Source organism: Glycine soja, chromosome 20 (assembly GCF_004193775.1).
Source record: "Glycine soja cultivar W05 chromosome 20, ASM419377v2, whole genome shotgun sequence".
NCBI lineage: Eukaryota > Viridiplantae > Streptophyta > Magnoliopsida > Fabales > Fabaceae > Glycine > Glycine soja.
The window spans coordinates 39,034,963-39,050,249 of NC_041021.1; the positions used below are offsets into that span (position 1 = coordinate 39,034,963).

The 15,287-nt window shown below is 37.4% G+C and overlaps 1 protein-coding gene across 1 annotated transcript; it reads right to left on the bottom strand.

The window, feature by feature from the left end:
* Positions 1 to 877: 877 nt before the first annotated feature.
* LOC114403301 (chaperone protein dnaJ 15-like) lies at positions 878 to 14,440 on the bottom strand. Its single transcript, XM_028366169.1, has 11 exons — positions 13,889 to 14,440; positions 12,182 to 12,305; positions 11,421 to 11,503; positions 11,237 to 11,348; positions 11,046 to 11,150; positions 10,879 to 10,929; positions 10,224 to 10,313; positions 10,031 to 10,139; positions 9,771 to 9,919; positions 9,625 to 9,678; positions 878 to 1,369 (listed from the first exon to the last, which is right to left on the bottom strand). Exons 1-11 carry the CDS (start codon positions 14,017 to 14,019, stop codon positions 1,145 to 1,147), a joined length of 1,233 nt encoding a protein of 410 aa, XP_028221970.1. The 5' UTR covers positions 14,020 to 14,440; the 3' UTR covers positions 878 to 1,144.
* Positions 14,441 to 15,287: the final 847 nt, after the last annotated feature.

The window sequence follows — 15,287 nt, forward strand, 5'->3', positions numbered from 1 at the left end:
TTTCTTTAAGTGTATTCCTTTTTAGTGTTTGATGATATAATCCTCCAAAGGATGAAATATCAATATGAACAATAAAACTCTTCATTCAGGTTTTTTTTTTTTTTTGGTAAACATGAATGTAACATGATCACACATACAAATTAATGAGTGTGCATAAAAAGTTTTAATAATGAGTGTGCAAAAAATGAGAAAATTAGCTCTTTAAATATATTTTTTTGTCTAACCCACAAATATCTTTCACGAAAAACAACCATATTCAAACCGAATAATATCACTACGGACAACAAAACTCTTCATTCAAATATTTAATCTAACTTCATACTCAAGATCCAAACTCAAGACCTCTAATTAAATTAAAATAATCTTATATTAATTAATCCGTGTATTTTGATAGTAGAAGTTCTTTAGTTTTAAAAAAATTATTAAAATTATTTATTTGATTTGATATAAAAAAAATTCAACAATGTTGCACAAAATAAGAAAAACACTTGTTTGTTTTTAAAAAGAATAAATATAAGTTTGTTTTTTTTATGTTAGGTGAGAGGAAAATTCTTTTTGAGATATTAAATATGAACCGTATAACACACACGAGAAAACATCTTGTATAAAAATGAGATATTAAATCTGAATCATATAATTAAAAAATTAACAATATACACAGAGAGATTAAAAATTAGAAAATTAACAATACATGATAATTTATAATTAAATAATAATATAAAAATTATTATCGCTACATTCTAACTAATTTCTATAAAAATTATCCTCTTTTCCAAAATAAAGATTCAAATATTTAATATAAATATATGCTCAGTTTTTTTTTAATATCTTTTTTCGAAAAGTCTGCGGTGTTCTATATACAGTCACAGAGCAAGGATGAAAAAAAGTAACTTACAAGAATGAATATATCACAACAAATTACAATATAGGAAATTGGATGATGTGGGTCTTGTTTGTTGGAGTAACAAAAATATTGGAATTGGAAACAGTAAGATAAACACCGTATACCTTCATTCGAATGCATCACATTACCAATGGACAGATTAACCAGCTTGGCGGAACCAAGCAAAGGAAAATATTCTAGACAAAAACTGCAACCCAAGCTGCTTGAAAGAGACAACCAAAATCAAGTGTATTAATAATATTAAATCAACTTCTTATCAGAACCCCTAAGATTCAAATTAAACCATTTCTTTTTGCCTGATTTATCCTTGCCATCTGACCCTCCATCTTCCCCGGGGCTCTCGTCGCCATTAATTTTGCTAGAACTTCCATTGCTTAAATTACTACCACTTCCACTAAAATTGGTTGACTTCACAGTGGTGAAAGAAGAATGGATACCATCCCTTTGTTTCAGAAGCTCATCTACCTGGATACCAAAGCAGATAGGCCTCAATAATGTCACATAGATATAACCTTCAATTTATTTTTAGTTCACCAATAACTACAAAAGTATTACCTTGTTTTCACTTTATTTTCTATTTTTTTTTTTAAAATGCAAAGGAAATAGTGAAATCTAAATCATGTTTTAACAATTTCCCCAATGTCTTCAACACAAGAAATGATGTGAAAATAACATACCATGTTCGTAACAGAAATCAAAACACATGTACTAAAATTTAAAACAAAACAAACCAAACACAAACAAAAAAACCAAACACAGTCTCCACAAGATAGAATTTTGAGTTTTGTAACTCAAAGCAATCAGAAATAACATTTTATAAGGAAGCATAAAGAAGCATAATCTCCAAAAATATTTACAATTTCCTCAATAGATTTGTGGAGTATATATACATGTCTTCCAGGTTAGTGACTCAATGTCAGTGAGTGCTAGGTAACTCGAGTCTAGCTATAGGCAAGCCATTCTATGACCTGCACCCAAAGAGTATCTCAAGCATTCAGAAAGAAGAAGTTATTAGGTAGCCTCTGACCATGTGTGTGTTTTTGGTTCCAACCAATCTCTATAACACATTCAACTTTTTAAATTTACAAGAAAGAATTAATAATACTTAATTATATGTCACATGGAGAAACATTTGATATTAGAAGCATTGCATTGCAAATTTGCAACCAATAGATAAGATAAACAGAGAAAATAACCCATTAGGATGGAAAATACTATTTTGTACTCGGGATGCCAGAATGCCTTTGCTATATCTATCATCATGTGATCTTTGTGACTTAACCCAATCTATGATGATGTTTATTTACTATTTCTGGCTGTTGGAATTCATAAATGTTTAGAGAGATGGTTAGAGAGAGAAACAGAGAACGAGAGGGAGGGAGAGATAGAGAAAGATACAGAGAGGGAGGGAGAGATAGAGAAAGATACAGAGAGAGAGAGAGAGAGTCAAAGAGAAAGGGAGTGAAAGAGTATGAGAGGGAGCCTGTGCGAGAGAGAGGACGTTCGAGTGCCAGAGACCTGAAAGGGAGTCTTAATGGAAGGGCTAGATACAGAACGAGTAAGGAGGGTAGGGAGAGAAGAGGTCACGTCATTGATGAAAGAGATTTCATCAGAGCAGATGACACTCACAGAGTCATCGATAACAAATACCAGGAGGAACCTTGGATTCAAGTGGGAGGTAGGAGGAAGGCTCGGCTACAGAAAAAAAAACGAACAAGGAGCAAGATCACGCCGACAGAGTGATTTTCATGCATACCCGAAAAGCGAAAAACACAGACCCCTATCATGGAGGAATAAACAGGACATAACTTCCTTCTATTTCTCTCATTTCCCAAACTCCGTTAATGAAACATATCTCTGGAAGTTATTCCAGGAATGGGGAAAAGTGTGGGAGGTTTTCGTACCTAAATCAAAGAACAAACAAGGTCAAAGATACGGCTTTGTTCGTTTTAAAGGCGTAGAGGAAGAAGGCAGATTGGAGAGACAACTGGACAATAATATATATATAGAAGGGATGAAGCTGTTTGTTAACAAACCAAAGCTTCAGAGAGGAGGTATAAGGGAAGTGGCGAGCTCAGGGGGAGACGTTAATAGAGCCAGGAAGAACCCTACGAATTCTATGGAACCCAAACAACCGAGACACAACAGTATGCCATCCACCAGCATGAAATTGTACGTGGAAGCTGTTAAACACAATCATACTATGAAAGGGAAGGAGACTGAGGTGCCTTTGTCCGGGAAGAATGGTTCAGAAGCTCCTGTTGCATCCGTAACGTTTCAGACTGCAAATGAGAATACTAAATGGTTGGATCAACTTTGGGTGGGTCGTCTAAAAAACAAAAGGGATGTTTGAGAGGGCGGTGGAGGAGGTTCAGGAGGTGGTAGGAGCAGAGGTGAAGGTGTCATATTGGGGGGATGACATGATTATCCTTCACGACATGGACGAAGACAAAGCAGATAAGATCAACCTCAGAGAACAATCTAACGGAGAGACACCCTTATACTCAATCCAGAAATGGACGCCGGAGATGAAGCCCGAATTCCATTTAATATGGATTCATATCTGGGGTGTTCCCTTGGAGGTATGGGACGCTGACCATTTTGCGACCTTGCTTTCGACATATGGAGAAATTATCGAACTCGACGAGGAGACGGCGGATCGTTCGAGACTTGACGTCGCGCAGGTACTGATACGCACAAAGGAGAAATCTATCTTCTCCAAATCAATGGTGGTTATGGTCAACGATATAGAACATCATTTGTTTTTGAGGGAGGAGGTGTCTCGAGATAAAGGAAAATGGCAGCGTCAGTCGGAATTGGAGGTTTTTCCGCCATCACCGTTCACGACAGCAATGGAGGATTCCGATGAAGACATGACATCACGCTTACCCAACGGAGCATCGTCGGACTGCTTAGGGGACACACGTCGGCGACGGTGGACCAAGGTCATCAACCTTTGGCGCGCGGAGTCCGAAGCTTTCTCAGACGACGACGTGTCGTCTCACCATTGGGAGGCTCCTCCTGCTGTGGGCCTGCCATCCTGTTCCGTGCGTCAGGAGGATCCCAACGGTCCCCTCCATAGCCCTTTGCATGGATATGGAAGGGAGGATCGTAGGACCATCTCCCTTGGTCAGAAGCAGGTGATGTTTGAGGAAAAAGTTGATGAAGGTCCCAAGGATGTTGACTCTGTCAAAGGGGCTGACCTTTGGGCCTTTCAACATGGTCCAGAGGATATTAACCCTGAGTTATGCCCTTTGGTCAAACCAAATTCAAATCTCTCAATTAAAGAGATATGTGGCTCGAACAATAACACTCAGAAGCTGGGGAAAGAAGGGGTCATGCAGGACTTGGGCCTGATTACCAATGACCCAATATCAAATGGAGAGGAAACTGTTTTTAACTTAAAAGTTTACTCTAGAAGAAAGGAGGGTGCAGGAAGAAATTCTTTGGCCCATATAAATAAAATACTTGCTTCTAAGACCAGAAGGGACGACAACAAGCCACCACCTCTGGACTTTGCAGATAGTGACACTATACATAAGGAAGATGACGTGCCAGGGGGTGTGGATGCAGCTGAGGTGGCTCCAAATCAGGTCCAGCTCTGTCTCAGCCCCACTCCTTCAAGCAGTTTTAACAAAGTTTTTTTAGAGGCTGAGGAGGACTTCCACCAGGAATTAGCCAGACATTTGGGCCTATCCTTTGATGAGCATAAGCCCTCTTCTGATAACACGAAGATTGTCAAGGATATTAGTGAGAATGCAGCAGCTTCACCAGCTATGATGGGAAAGGATAATATTGCCTCATGAATATTTTATCTTTCAATTCTAGAGGGCTGGGTAGTGGTGTCAAAAGGTCAGCCATTAGAAAGTTGACATTGACCAACAATCTTGATGTTCTTTGCATCCAAGAAACAAAAATGGAGTCTATTGATAGAAGGCTATGTCAGTATTTATGGGCTGACTGTAATGCTTCTTCGGAATGTGCACCTTCAATTAATGCTGTTGGTGGCCTCATTTGCATATGGAATAATGATTCTTTTTCAGTTGACAGAAAGGTAGTGGGGAGAGGATTTATTCTGTTGGAAGGGTTGTGGATTAAAGATAATAAGAGGGTATCCATAATCAATGTTTATGCTCCCTGTGATCTACAAGGGAAGAGACAGCAATGGGATGAGATTCTTCAGCTGAAGACAGCTTCTCAAGCAGGCCTCTGGTGTGTATTAGGTGACTTCAACTCTATAAGGCACCAAGATGAGAGAGTGAGCTCAGCTCAGTCAGCGGGTTTTGACTCTAGCATTTCTGAATAATGATTCTTTTTCAGTTGACAGAAAGGTAGTGGGGAGAGGATTTATTCTGTTGGAAGGGTTGTGGATTAAAGATAATAAGAGGGTATCCATAATCAATGTTTATGCTCCCTGTGATCTACAAGGGAAGAGACAGCAATGGGATGAGATTCTTCAGCTGAAGACAGCTTCTCAAGCAGGCCTCTGGTGTGTATTAGGTGACTTCAACTCTATAAGGCACCAAGATGAGAGAGTGAGCTCAGCTCAGTCAGCGGGTTTTGACTCTAGCATTTCTGAATTCAATTCTTGGATTTCAGATATGGCTTTAGAGGAGGTTAGGTCTGTTGGGAGAAGATTCACTTGGTGTAGACCTAATGGCAGTGCTATGAGTAGATTGGGCAGGTTCCTCTTATCCGATGACTGGTTGGTGCAATGGCCTCATTCTACTCAGTTTGTGCTTGACAGGGACTACTCTGACCACTACCCTATCCTCTTGAAGTCAAAGAACATTGATTGGGGGCCAAAACCTTTCAAGGTTATGGATTGGTGGTTGAAGGATAAGGGGTTCCAGCATCTAGTGGAGCAGCAATGGGGCAATTATCACCCTCCTGGATGGGGACTGGGGAGGATATGTTCTGAATCATAAAATAAAACTCCTTAAACAATGTTTAAAGCAGTGGAGCTTATCAAATGGTGAAGTTAATGCTAGAAAAGTCCAGAATATTAAAAAGGAGTTGAATGCTTTAGAGACCGGATTAAATGACAGACCTCTATCTCAAGTGGAAGTGACTCTCAAGAAATCCCTTCAAGTCCAATTGTGGGATGCAGCTTATGCATATGAATCTATGTTGAGACAGAAGGCTAGAATTAAGTGGTTAAAAGAAGGGGACAACAACTCTACCTATTTCCATAGATTGATCAATCATAGAAGAAGAAAAAATGCTATTCAAGGTATCTCCATAGATGGTGTGTGGGTACATGAACCTTGCAGTGTTAAAAATACAGCTATCCTCTATTTCAAGGACAGATTTTCGGAGGAATGTTCTAGTAGACCAACCTTGGATGGTGTCCAGTTCTCTTCTCTTGATCTAAGAGATAAAGAAAGCCTTGTGTCTAGATTTTCTGAATTGGAGATCAAATCAGCAGTTTGGGATTGTGGGGGGGACAAAAGTCCTGGCCCGGATGACTTAAATTTCAATTTCATTAAGCATTTCTGGGAGATTTTGAAACCAGATTTCATCAGGTTCATGGATGAATTTTACATCAATGGATCCTTTCCAACAGGAACCAATGCTTCATTCATAGCCCTCATCCCAAAGCTTAATGACCCTCAGTCTTTCAATGATTATAGACCCATCTCCCTTATAGGGTGTGTCTATAAAATTGTGGCTAAAGTTTTGGCCAAGAGGCTGGCCCTTGTGTTACCTCATCTTATAGATGAAAGGCAGACGGCTTTTATGAAGGGGAGGCACATTCTTCATGGTGTTTTGATTGCCAATGAGGCTTTACCTGAGGCCAAGGCTAGAAATAAACCTTGCATGGTCTTCAAAGCGGATTTTGAAAAGGCATATGATTCGGTTTCTTGGGGTTTTCTTGACTACATGCTCATGAGGATGGGCTTTTGTGAAAGGTGGAGGAAATGGATTAATGGTTGTTTGTCCACTGCAACCATATCCATTTTAATTAATGGAAGCCCTTCTAAGGAATTTGCTCCTAAGAGAGGTCTAAGGCAAGGTGATCCCCTTGCACCTCTTCTCTTCAATATTGTAGTGGAAGGTCTCACAGGTTTGATGAGGTCAGCTGTGTCCAAGAATCTTTTCAGAAGCTACCAAGTGGGATCTTTAAAAGAGGAAGTGAACATCCTCCAATATGCTGATGATACTCTGTTTTTTAGAGATGCCACTCAGCATAATGTTAGAACTTTAAAATGTATTCTGAGGTGCTTTGAAGAGGCTTCTGGCCTCAAGATAAACTATTCTAAAAGCCACTTTGGTTGTCTGGGTAAATCTGGAAGTTGGTGCAGGGATGCAGCTCAATTCCTCAACTGCAGTAATATGGATTTTCCTTTTTCTTATCTTGGAATTCCAATAGGGGTGTCTTCTAAGAGCTGGATCGTGTGGCAGCCTATTATAAGGAAGTTTGAAGCCAAACTTGCAAAATGGAAGCAAAGAAGTTTATCTATGGGGGGCAGAATCACTCTCATTAATTCAGTCTTATCAGCCTTACCTATCTATTTACTATCTTTCTTTAAGATTCTCAATAAAGTGGTGCACAAGATTGTTTCCATCCAGAGAAATTTCCTTTGGGGAGGTCATCAAGAGGCTAGTAAGATTCCTTGGGTGAAGTGGGACACAGTTTGCCTTCCTAAGAACAAAGGGGGCCTAGGGATTAAAGATTTATCTAAATTTAATGAGGCTCTACTTGGCAAATGGGGGTGGGAGCTGGCTAATAATCACAATCAACCTTGGACTAGAATTTTACTCTCCAAATATGGTGGGTGGAAGGAGCTGATCTCTGGTGGAAAGAGTAAATTCTCTTCCCAATGGTGGCAGGACCTAAAGACTATCTTTCAGCAGCAGCACAACAATTGCTTTCTCAATAACCTAAAGTGGAGGGTGGGATGTGGCTCCAAAATCAGTTTCTGGAAGGATAAGTGGCTAGGGGACAATTATAATCTCCAAGCAAAATATCCTAATCTATATTTAATAAGCAAACAGCAGACTTCTTCAATCAATTCTATGGGGGATTTTGTGGAGGACAGATGGGAATGGAAGCTAACATGGAGAAGGAATTTTTTTGATCATGAAATTGACATGGTAGCTGCTCTCCTAGCTGAGATTGAGTCTGGCCACATCCATCAATCCAGCAGGGATTTCCTTTGGTGGAAGCCTGACCCTAATGGTCTATTTTCAACACAGTCTGCCTACAAAGTGCTGCAGGAGGCTCATAATAATTCTAATGAAGACAGGGCCTCCAAGATTATGTGGAGACTGAAAATTCCCCCAAGAGCGAGTGCTTTTTCTTGGAGACTATTCAAGAACAGGCTTCCTACTAGGGATAATCTCAGAAGGAGGCAAGTGACATTGCATTCATACAGCTGCCCTCTATGTGAGCATGAAGAAGAATCGGTCAATCATCTTATGTTCAACTGCTCCAAGACTAGGAGTCTTTGGTGGGAGCCAATGAGATGGGTTAATAGAGTGGGTCCTCTCCCCATAGACCCAAAGAATCACTTTTTGCAATTCTCTCAGTGGAATAGGCAAACTTGTACAATCAAGAGATGGGAATTCCTGTGGATAGCTCTGTCCTTGTCCATTTGGCATCACAGAAATGGCATGGTTTTCAATAACCAGCCTTTTAATCCTGAAAAGGTCATGGATGATGCCTTATTCCACACTTGGTCCTGGCTTAAGTGTGTGGAGAAGGGCTTCCAACTGCATTTTAATTTCTGGTCAACTAATTTGAAGGATGCTTTTTCCTAGAGGGGCTGGGTTTGTATTGTATTGTGGCCTGTCTATTGATTCCTCCTAGTGGGGTTTAGACTGTATATGCCTTGTCTTTATCATTGTATTTTCAGTACACCTAGTACTGAATTTCATATATAATATATTGATATTTGTCGTGCAAAAAAAAAAAATATGTCACATGGAGATTAGTTAGGACCATAACAGTCCCAGACTACCTAATAATTTCTCTAGGAGTAGGGGTTCTTTAATTGGCAAAGGAACATCATCAACCGAGTGATAGGATCTGCTAGTTGCCTGGAAACTATAATTTCAGCCCAAGGTCTGAGTGGGACTGTACATTGTTCATGCTTGATGCTTCAAGCCAAAGTAACTAGAATTTGGATCCTACTGTATCATTGAGTAGCAAAATATGGTCATAATAGAGGAAGGATGTAATTTTTTAGTATTAGATAAAGACCCAAAATAATTTATTCTAAGACCTACTAATTATGATTAAATTATGTCTTTCTCCAACATGACTAGTTGACCACATCCTGTTGCTTAACAAGGGAAGATTCAATAACTATTTTATTTAGGGGCTCACTAACAGGTTTATTATTAAAATAGTTAATTCTTTGAAATTGAATACATCATCATCACGTGATAATGTATATTAAAGATAAAATCTGGGCATCTTATGGCACAACAGTTGGATTGTTTCCTTTTTCCCTTTTCTTGGTCGAGCCTCCCCCACCACCCTTTTTAATTATACATTTATAATCACTACTGATTATTGATCCTATTTTTGGCCAGCCAAGTGAGAAAAATTTGTGGCAGGTCTAGCTTGCCACAACTTAATGGAACAGATACAATTTTTTCAACTAATTATCAACTAAGCTGTGGGCAAAATTAATATTAAAATCATGCAAATGCATGTATTTCTAGATATACATTGGTGTTGCAGCCGTAGCACAAATAGGAAGTGTACGTACAGATTGTTTTTCTTTTGTGTATCTGTCTGTCACTTCCTGATAGCGTGCCAATGCCTGGAAAACATTAAGAGAAACAAGTCAAACAACACTCACTACAAGTGTCTCCAGACAAACTTAAACCATGAATTAGTGAAGAAAACAATAACCTTTCTATATTCTGCTTCAAATTGGCGTAGCTCATTCCTCTTTCTTAAAATTTGAGCTTCATTGTCCTTCAGTTTTTGGGTGGTATCTTCATATGATTTTGCACATACTGCCTCAATCATATAGCTAGCAGTCTTAAAGAAGTTATCTCCTAAACAATATTAACTTGAATCAGTGTAGATGTAATGTAAAATAGTTTTACACAGAAAAAAAAAAGCCTAAATTGGCAAAAGAACAATATGAGAAAATAAAATTTTCAGACCATAAACAGCGAAGATATGAGTGCCAGGCTTTAGTTCCGAGACTTCACAAGGTTGAAGACCTTCCAATCTTTTAAAAAAGGCCCCTTCAGGATCCTTGGCCATCGCTAACTGCACATAGTACTAACAGTAACCACCACTTTCCAAACAGCCCACAGCCAAGGAAAAGAAACCTAATGAACATAATTTTCATACCGCATTCACCGTTGAATCCATTCTATACACTTGAAAATGTAAGAAATACATTCCTGCAGATGTCACCTTGCCAGTCTTCTCACTGTCTTCCTGTATAAAAAGACAGTTACAATATCAGTTAGATATACACCCAAATGAGATTGCACAAGTGTTACATCAATAAATTACTAATTTCAGTTTGCGCAATCTACAAATCAATTACAAGTAGCTTATGAACATTTCACATGGTGTATCTTAACATTATCCTACAAATAATTGGTTGTAGGTTTCACACCACACAAAGTTCTCTCACCTAATGTTTGTGTTATGTGTTTCTTTGGCTTTTGAGCCTAGCATCCACTTTACATAATCCATCGGCATTCAGCAAGATGAGAGACTACTCAGACTAGAGAGACAAGGAGATAGAAATTGAGCTATTTGTTAACGAATAACAGTTGGATAATCTAATAGTCTAGACACATCCAGAGTTCAAAAAAACACTAGATTTGAACTCTCAAGGGTTGTCTTTCCAACTAGAGTTGGTTTCACAAGATTCATACTCCCATTCACTCACAGAAGGTATATTTATTTCAATCTATTATTAATTAAACCAACTCACAAGGGGAGGAGGGAGTAAGTGTAGATTCTATAGAGGCACTAGAACAATGAATAGTACCTGCAATGCCAAACCATAGCCTCCATTCGCATCTTGTTCAAAGTAGAGCAACTGAAAAATCAGCCTTCAATATTTCAATCCAATACCATACTAACCAGAAGCAAAATCACAACAGATGAACAGACAAAGGAATTGTTATAATAAAGGCATAAGTGAATAAATGATACCTTAAATTTGCTTTGTGCAGTTGAAGTAACTCTTACTACAATGCCTGACTCAGCTTGCTGCTCATTTATTGTCACACCAAAGAAATGAGCACATTGCTTCTCTACCTGCAAAAAATTGTGAGATGAGTAGAAGAAATACACCACCAAGAAGACTACTGTTTTGCTTCATCCATCAGGAAACAAGTAAGAACCTTTCCACTGACTGATGATCCAATTGGAAGGGGTCTGACTGTAACTGTTCCATTCAGAGCTTCTTCAAGAACATTAGCTGAAATGGTAGTCTTGATAGGGACACCCAGTTTGCTGTAACAAAAAAGAATAAGAAACAAAACAAAATAATTTTGAAAACAAATAGTCATGCACTAAAATGCACACCTGAATAAAGCTGCAAACATTGTGTTCACAGTCCCAAGATTAGATAAATCAATTTCCATGTCCATGCTATCAGCATCAAGTGCCTGATAAGTATTGGCATAACATCTTAAAGAATGTTGCATTTCAATAGGAGAATTATATCGTGAAGAATATGAACTGAAACGTTAAAAAGCTTTCAAGATACACCCACACACATAATAATATGTATAAGGAGTGAAACGTCATCCGCTTTCTGCTTCTTTTATGGGTGTATGGATTGAAGGCAAAGACAATAATCTACCAAAAGAAATTAAGATAGGAAAACAAAAAAACTAGCACTTATGAACAGGAAGTCAATACTGAAATAAATGACCATAATTTCACAACTAATGTGCATGAAACCCAATTTTGGTTAAATATATATAACATGTGCAGATATGCAATTCACTTGAATTCCAAGTTGCAGGCAGGCAATATGAATGCTTTAACTTCTCTCTCCCGAGATGTAAATGTTGAGAACATAAGACAATCTGGCAGGTTTGGTTATAGATCACCAGAAAATTAAGATGTTAAAACAAGCTCCCCAGAAGAAACACAGCTAAACTAATCAAGCAATGCATTTCTTATCTGTTAGCTACTTTGGCCAGCCCAATAATATCTTTCTTCCATGTCAAAAACCATATTTTTGTTTTCACACTGTAGGAAGAGTTGAAAATGAAAAACAGAAAGGGGAGAGAAAACAGAGGTTTGATTTCACATGGAAAGGACAATAAGAAAAGGACCTCAAATCCAGCACTGTCATACTGCCTTCTCTTTTCTGGGTCAGACAAGATACTATAAGAATATGCAACCTCTTTAAATAGCTCCGAAGCTTCAGGATTGCTAGCATTCTTATCAGGGTGATACCTGTCAATCATATAGAGATGAGGAAAAAGATTGCAGACATGTTTATCATCATAATTGTCATTCTTAACCAAAAAAACAAGTAAACAAACTCTTTGATTCTATAAGACCAAAACAAAAAACTGGCATCAATATCTGTATATTGGTTTAACTTATGGATAAAACTTTGTAGTTCCTTAGATGCTTTTGGTGTTGCTCAATAACCAGAATTAGAGTTTCAAATCTATGCTGATCTTTAATGCAAACTTAGTGTTTTCAATACCAGATAGCAGTGAGTAGCAGCTGACCCCACAAAACGCTATAGCAAGATAGCCGTTATTCTGAAATTTTTATAGTTTATTGATGCATATGGTATATATACAAATTCTCAAAAATGATAAAAATTACTCCAAATTCAAGACGTTCATAATTAACAATAGAAAGTCATAGGTGTCTCAAACAACACATATAAGTAAATACCAACAAAAGTCAAATACAAGTTTCCTTGATAGGAATCACCCATCCTCATCTTCTAAATCCAAGTTTCTTTATCCTTTTCACTACTGTTACAGCTGTAGATTTCATTTTTAGAAAGTGAAATCCCAAAAATAACCACCACCACCACCCCCCCCCCCCCCCGCCAAAAAAAAAACCCTAATGTCTCTATTCAGAGGGGTTTTGGGAATCAACACTACGCAACGTCATCCCAGCCACTATTCACCCACTATTCAGTTTGCTATGACCACTATACTAAACCACTCCGGGAGCCACTATAGTGCATTAGTTAAAACCCTGATGCAAACCCTTAGGGGGCATTTGGTAGACGGAAAATTTTTACTTTCTCAGGAATCTTAAAGTAGGAAACTATGATTCTCATGTTTGGTATGCAATTAATAAAAGAAAGATTGCCAAGAAACTATGATTCCCGGGAATCAATTCAAGCTCACTTTCCAACAAAAACATTCTCAGGGGGACTTTCCAGAGTGAAGAGAAAGTTTTAGTTACATATTTTACATGAATCTTTAATTCCTAGGAAACATATTAAGATTGACCAAACGTATTTTACACATTCCCAGTAATCATGTTCCCAGGTATGAAATACTTCTCCCCTACCAAACGCCTCCTATTGTGTAGAATACTGAAGTGAAACTCTATTTAAGTTTTGTCCTTACCGTATTTAATCCCCCTCCCCAATCTCTGCACCCTAGTCCCTTTCTTCGATTCAGTGCACATTTTAACATGAAAGGTTATAACTTGTCAGATTAGATAAGAATGTTCATCACCTTCAAAGGTTCTTCAATTAACACGCCTCACTTAAGAAGATTGTACTAGCGTTTTACACAAGAAAAAATTCAGAGAGAAACCCTATTTAGCATATAAAAAGAAACTCCGAAATCTAACAAGATGGAAACCATTCCCTTTGCATAAGAAAGTAAAACACTACAAAACAACACAAAAACCTAGCACGCTTGAAGAAAACAAAAAACAGCAGCTTCCAAAACAAACAGAACCACATGTACAAGTACCCACATGAAAATTTCAAACAATAATAGTAATTAAAAAAAAAAAAAAAAGCAAACAGGAATGGAAAGAAGAAAGGAACGTACTTAAGAGCAAGCTTTCTGTAAGCCGTTTTAATTTCTTGATCGGTTGAGTCTTTCGACACGGACAATACCTCGTATGGGTCACGTCGAATTGCTGGGGTAGACGGTCCTTCCATTTTAGAACCCATCCCCATTCACTACCCTCTCTCACACTCTTCAAACCAGAGCAGCTCCAAAGGGAATAAAAAAAGGGTCTTGTTGTGTTTCAGAAATAGTGTCACATGTTACTCATCGACCCAACTGCTCCAAATATCGAATTCAAAAAGCAAAAAGATGTTCCCAGGGAAGGAGGACGGCACGCGATTCAAAGCGGCATTGGATCGGTCGTGGATTGGCTTCTTTCCTCGGAATGGGAAAAAAGGCGGATAATTTACGAGTTGGAAATTTGGGATCTGCGTGGGTGTGGTCAATTTCAAATGAAGGAAATGGAACGAAAGGAAAAGATTGAGATTGGGTTTTGAATTTGCAGGAAGAGAAGAGAAAGAAACTCGATTCAGTTTCGGTCGTAAAGGGATGGCTCCTGTAATGTAAATACGTGCCGCTATATGACGAAGCTCTTTCTTTCTTTTTTTAATCTTGTTTTATTTTTTCTAGTTTAATTATGATTGGGAAATTAAGATTTAGGAATGCTCAAGGGTCAATGCCTGTCCCCAATTATATTCAGCAAGTTTTCAATTTTCATTCACTGATAAATAAATTCGTTTGGTTGTTTATGTGGATATAAAAATATTATCATATTATATGATGAATTTAATCTTATTTTTTATTTTTAATATAAAAATATTAGTACTAACAAATATTGATGTGACTATAAGGAAATTATACGAATATAAAAATATTATTTTTTTACACAAAACAAATTATTCATATATATGTTTTCCTCCTTAAGACAAAATGTTAAAGTATTATTTATTTTTTTAATGATATTTCCTTTTATAATTGCATTCACAATGAAATGCCTTTATTAGTCTTCCTTTTATATAGATTTGAGAGTTAAAAATTATTTATTATTAAATACTATAAGCTTTACGAACAATACATTTTTTTTACTCAATTTACGAACACTACATGACGTATTGAGAGTTTGAACTTTTTTTTAAACTATAGATATCATTTTAGGATAATTATAATATAATTGTTTACTCAAAATTACTAATTAAGCATAAATAACTTGTGATAGTTGATTTATGCACAGTATCCTATGTACAAGGTGTCTTAACTAAGAGTAAGAAGATAAATGGTTTAGATTTGGTTGAATTTTGTCTATTTTTCAATGCAAACTATTAAAAATTAATTAGATTTGATTGAATTGGATTTATCTCTTGTATTTTGCAAAAAGATTATTATTGATCTCGAAGGGGTTGACACCTTTTTTTTCACAAATACCATCTTCATGAAAATA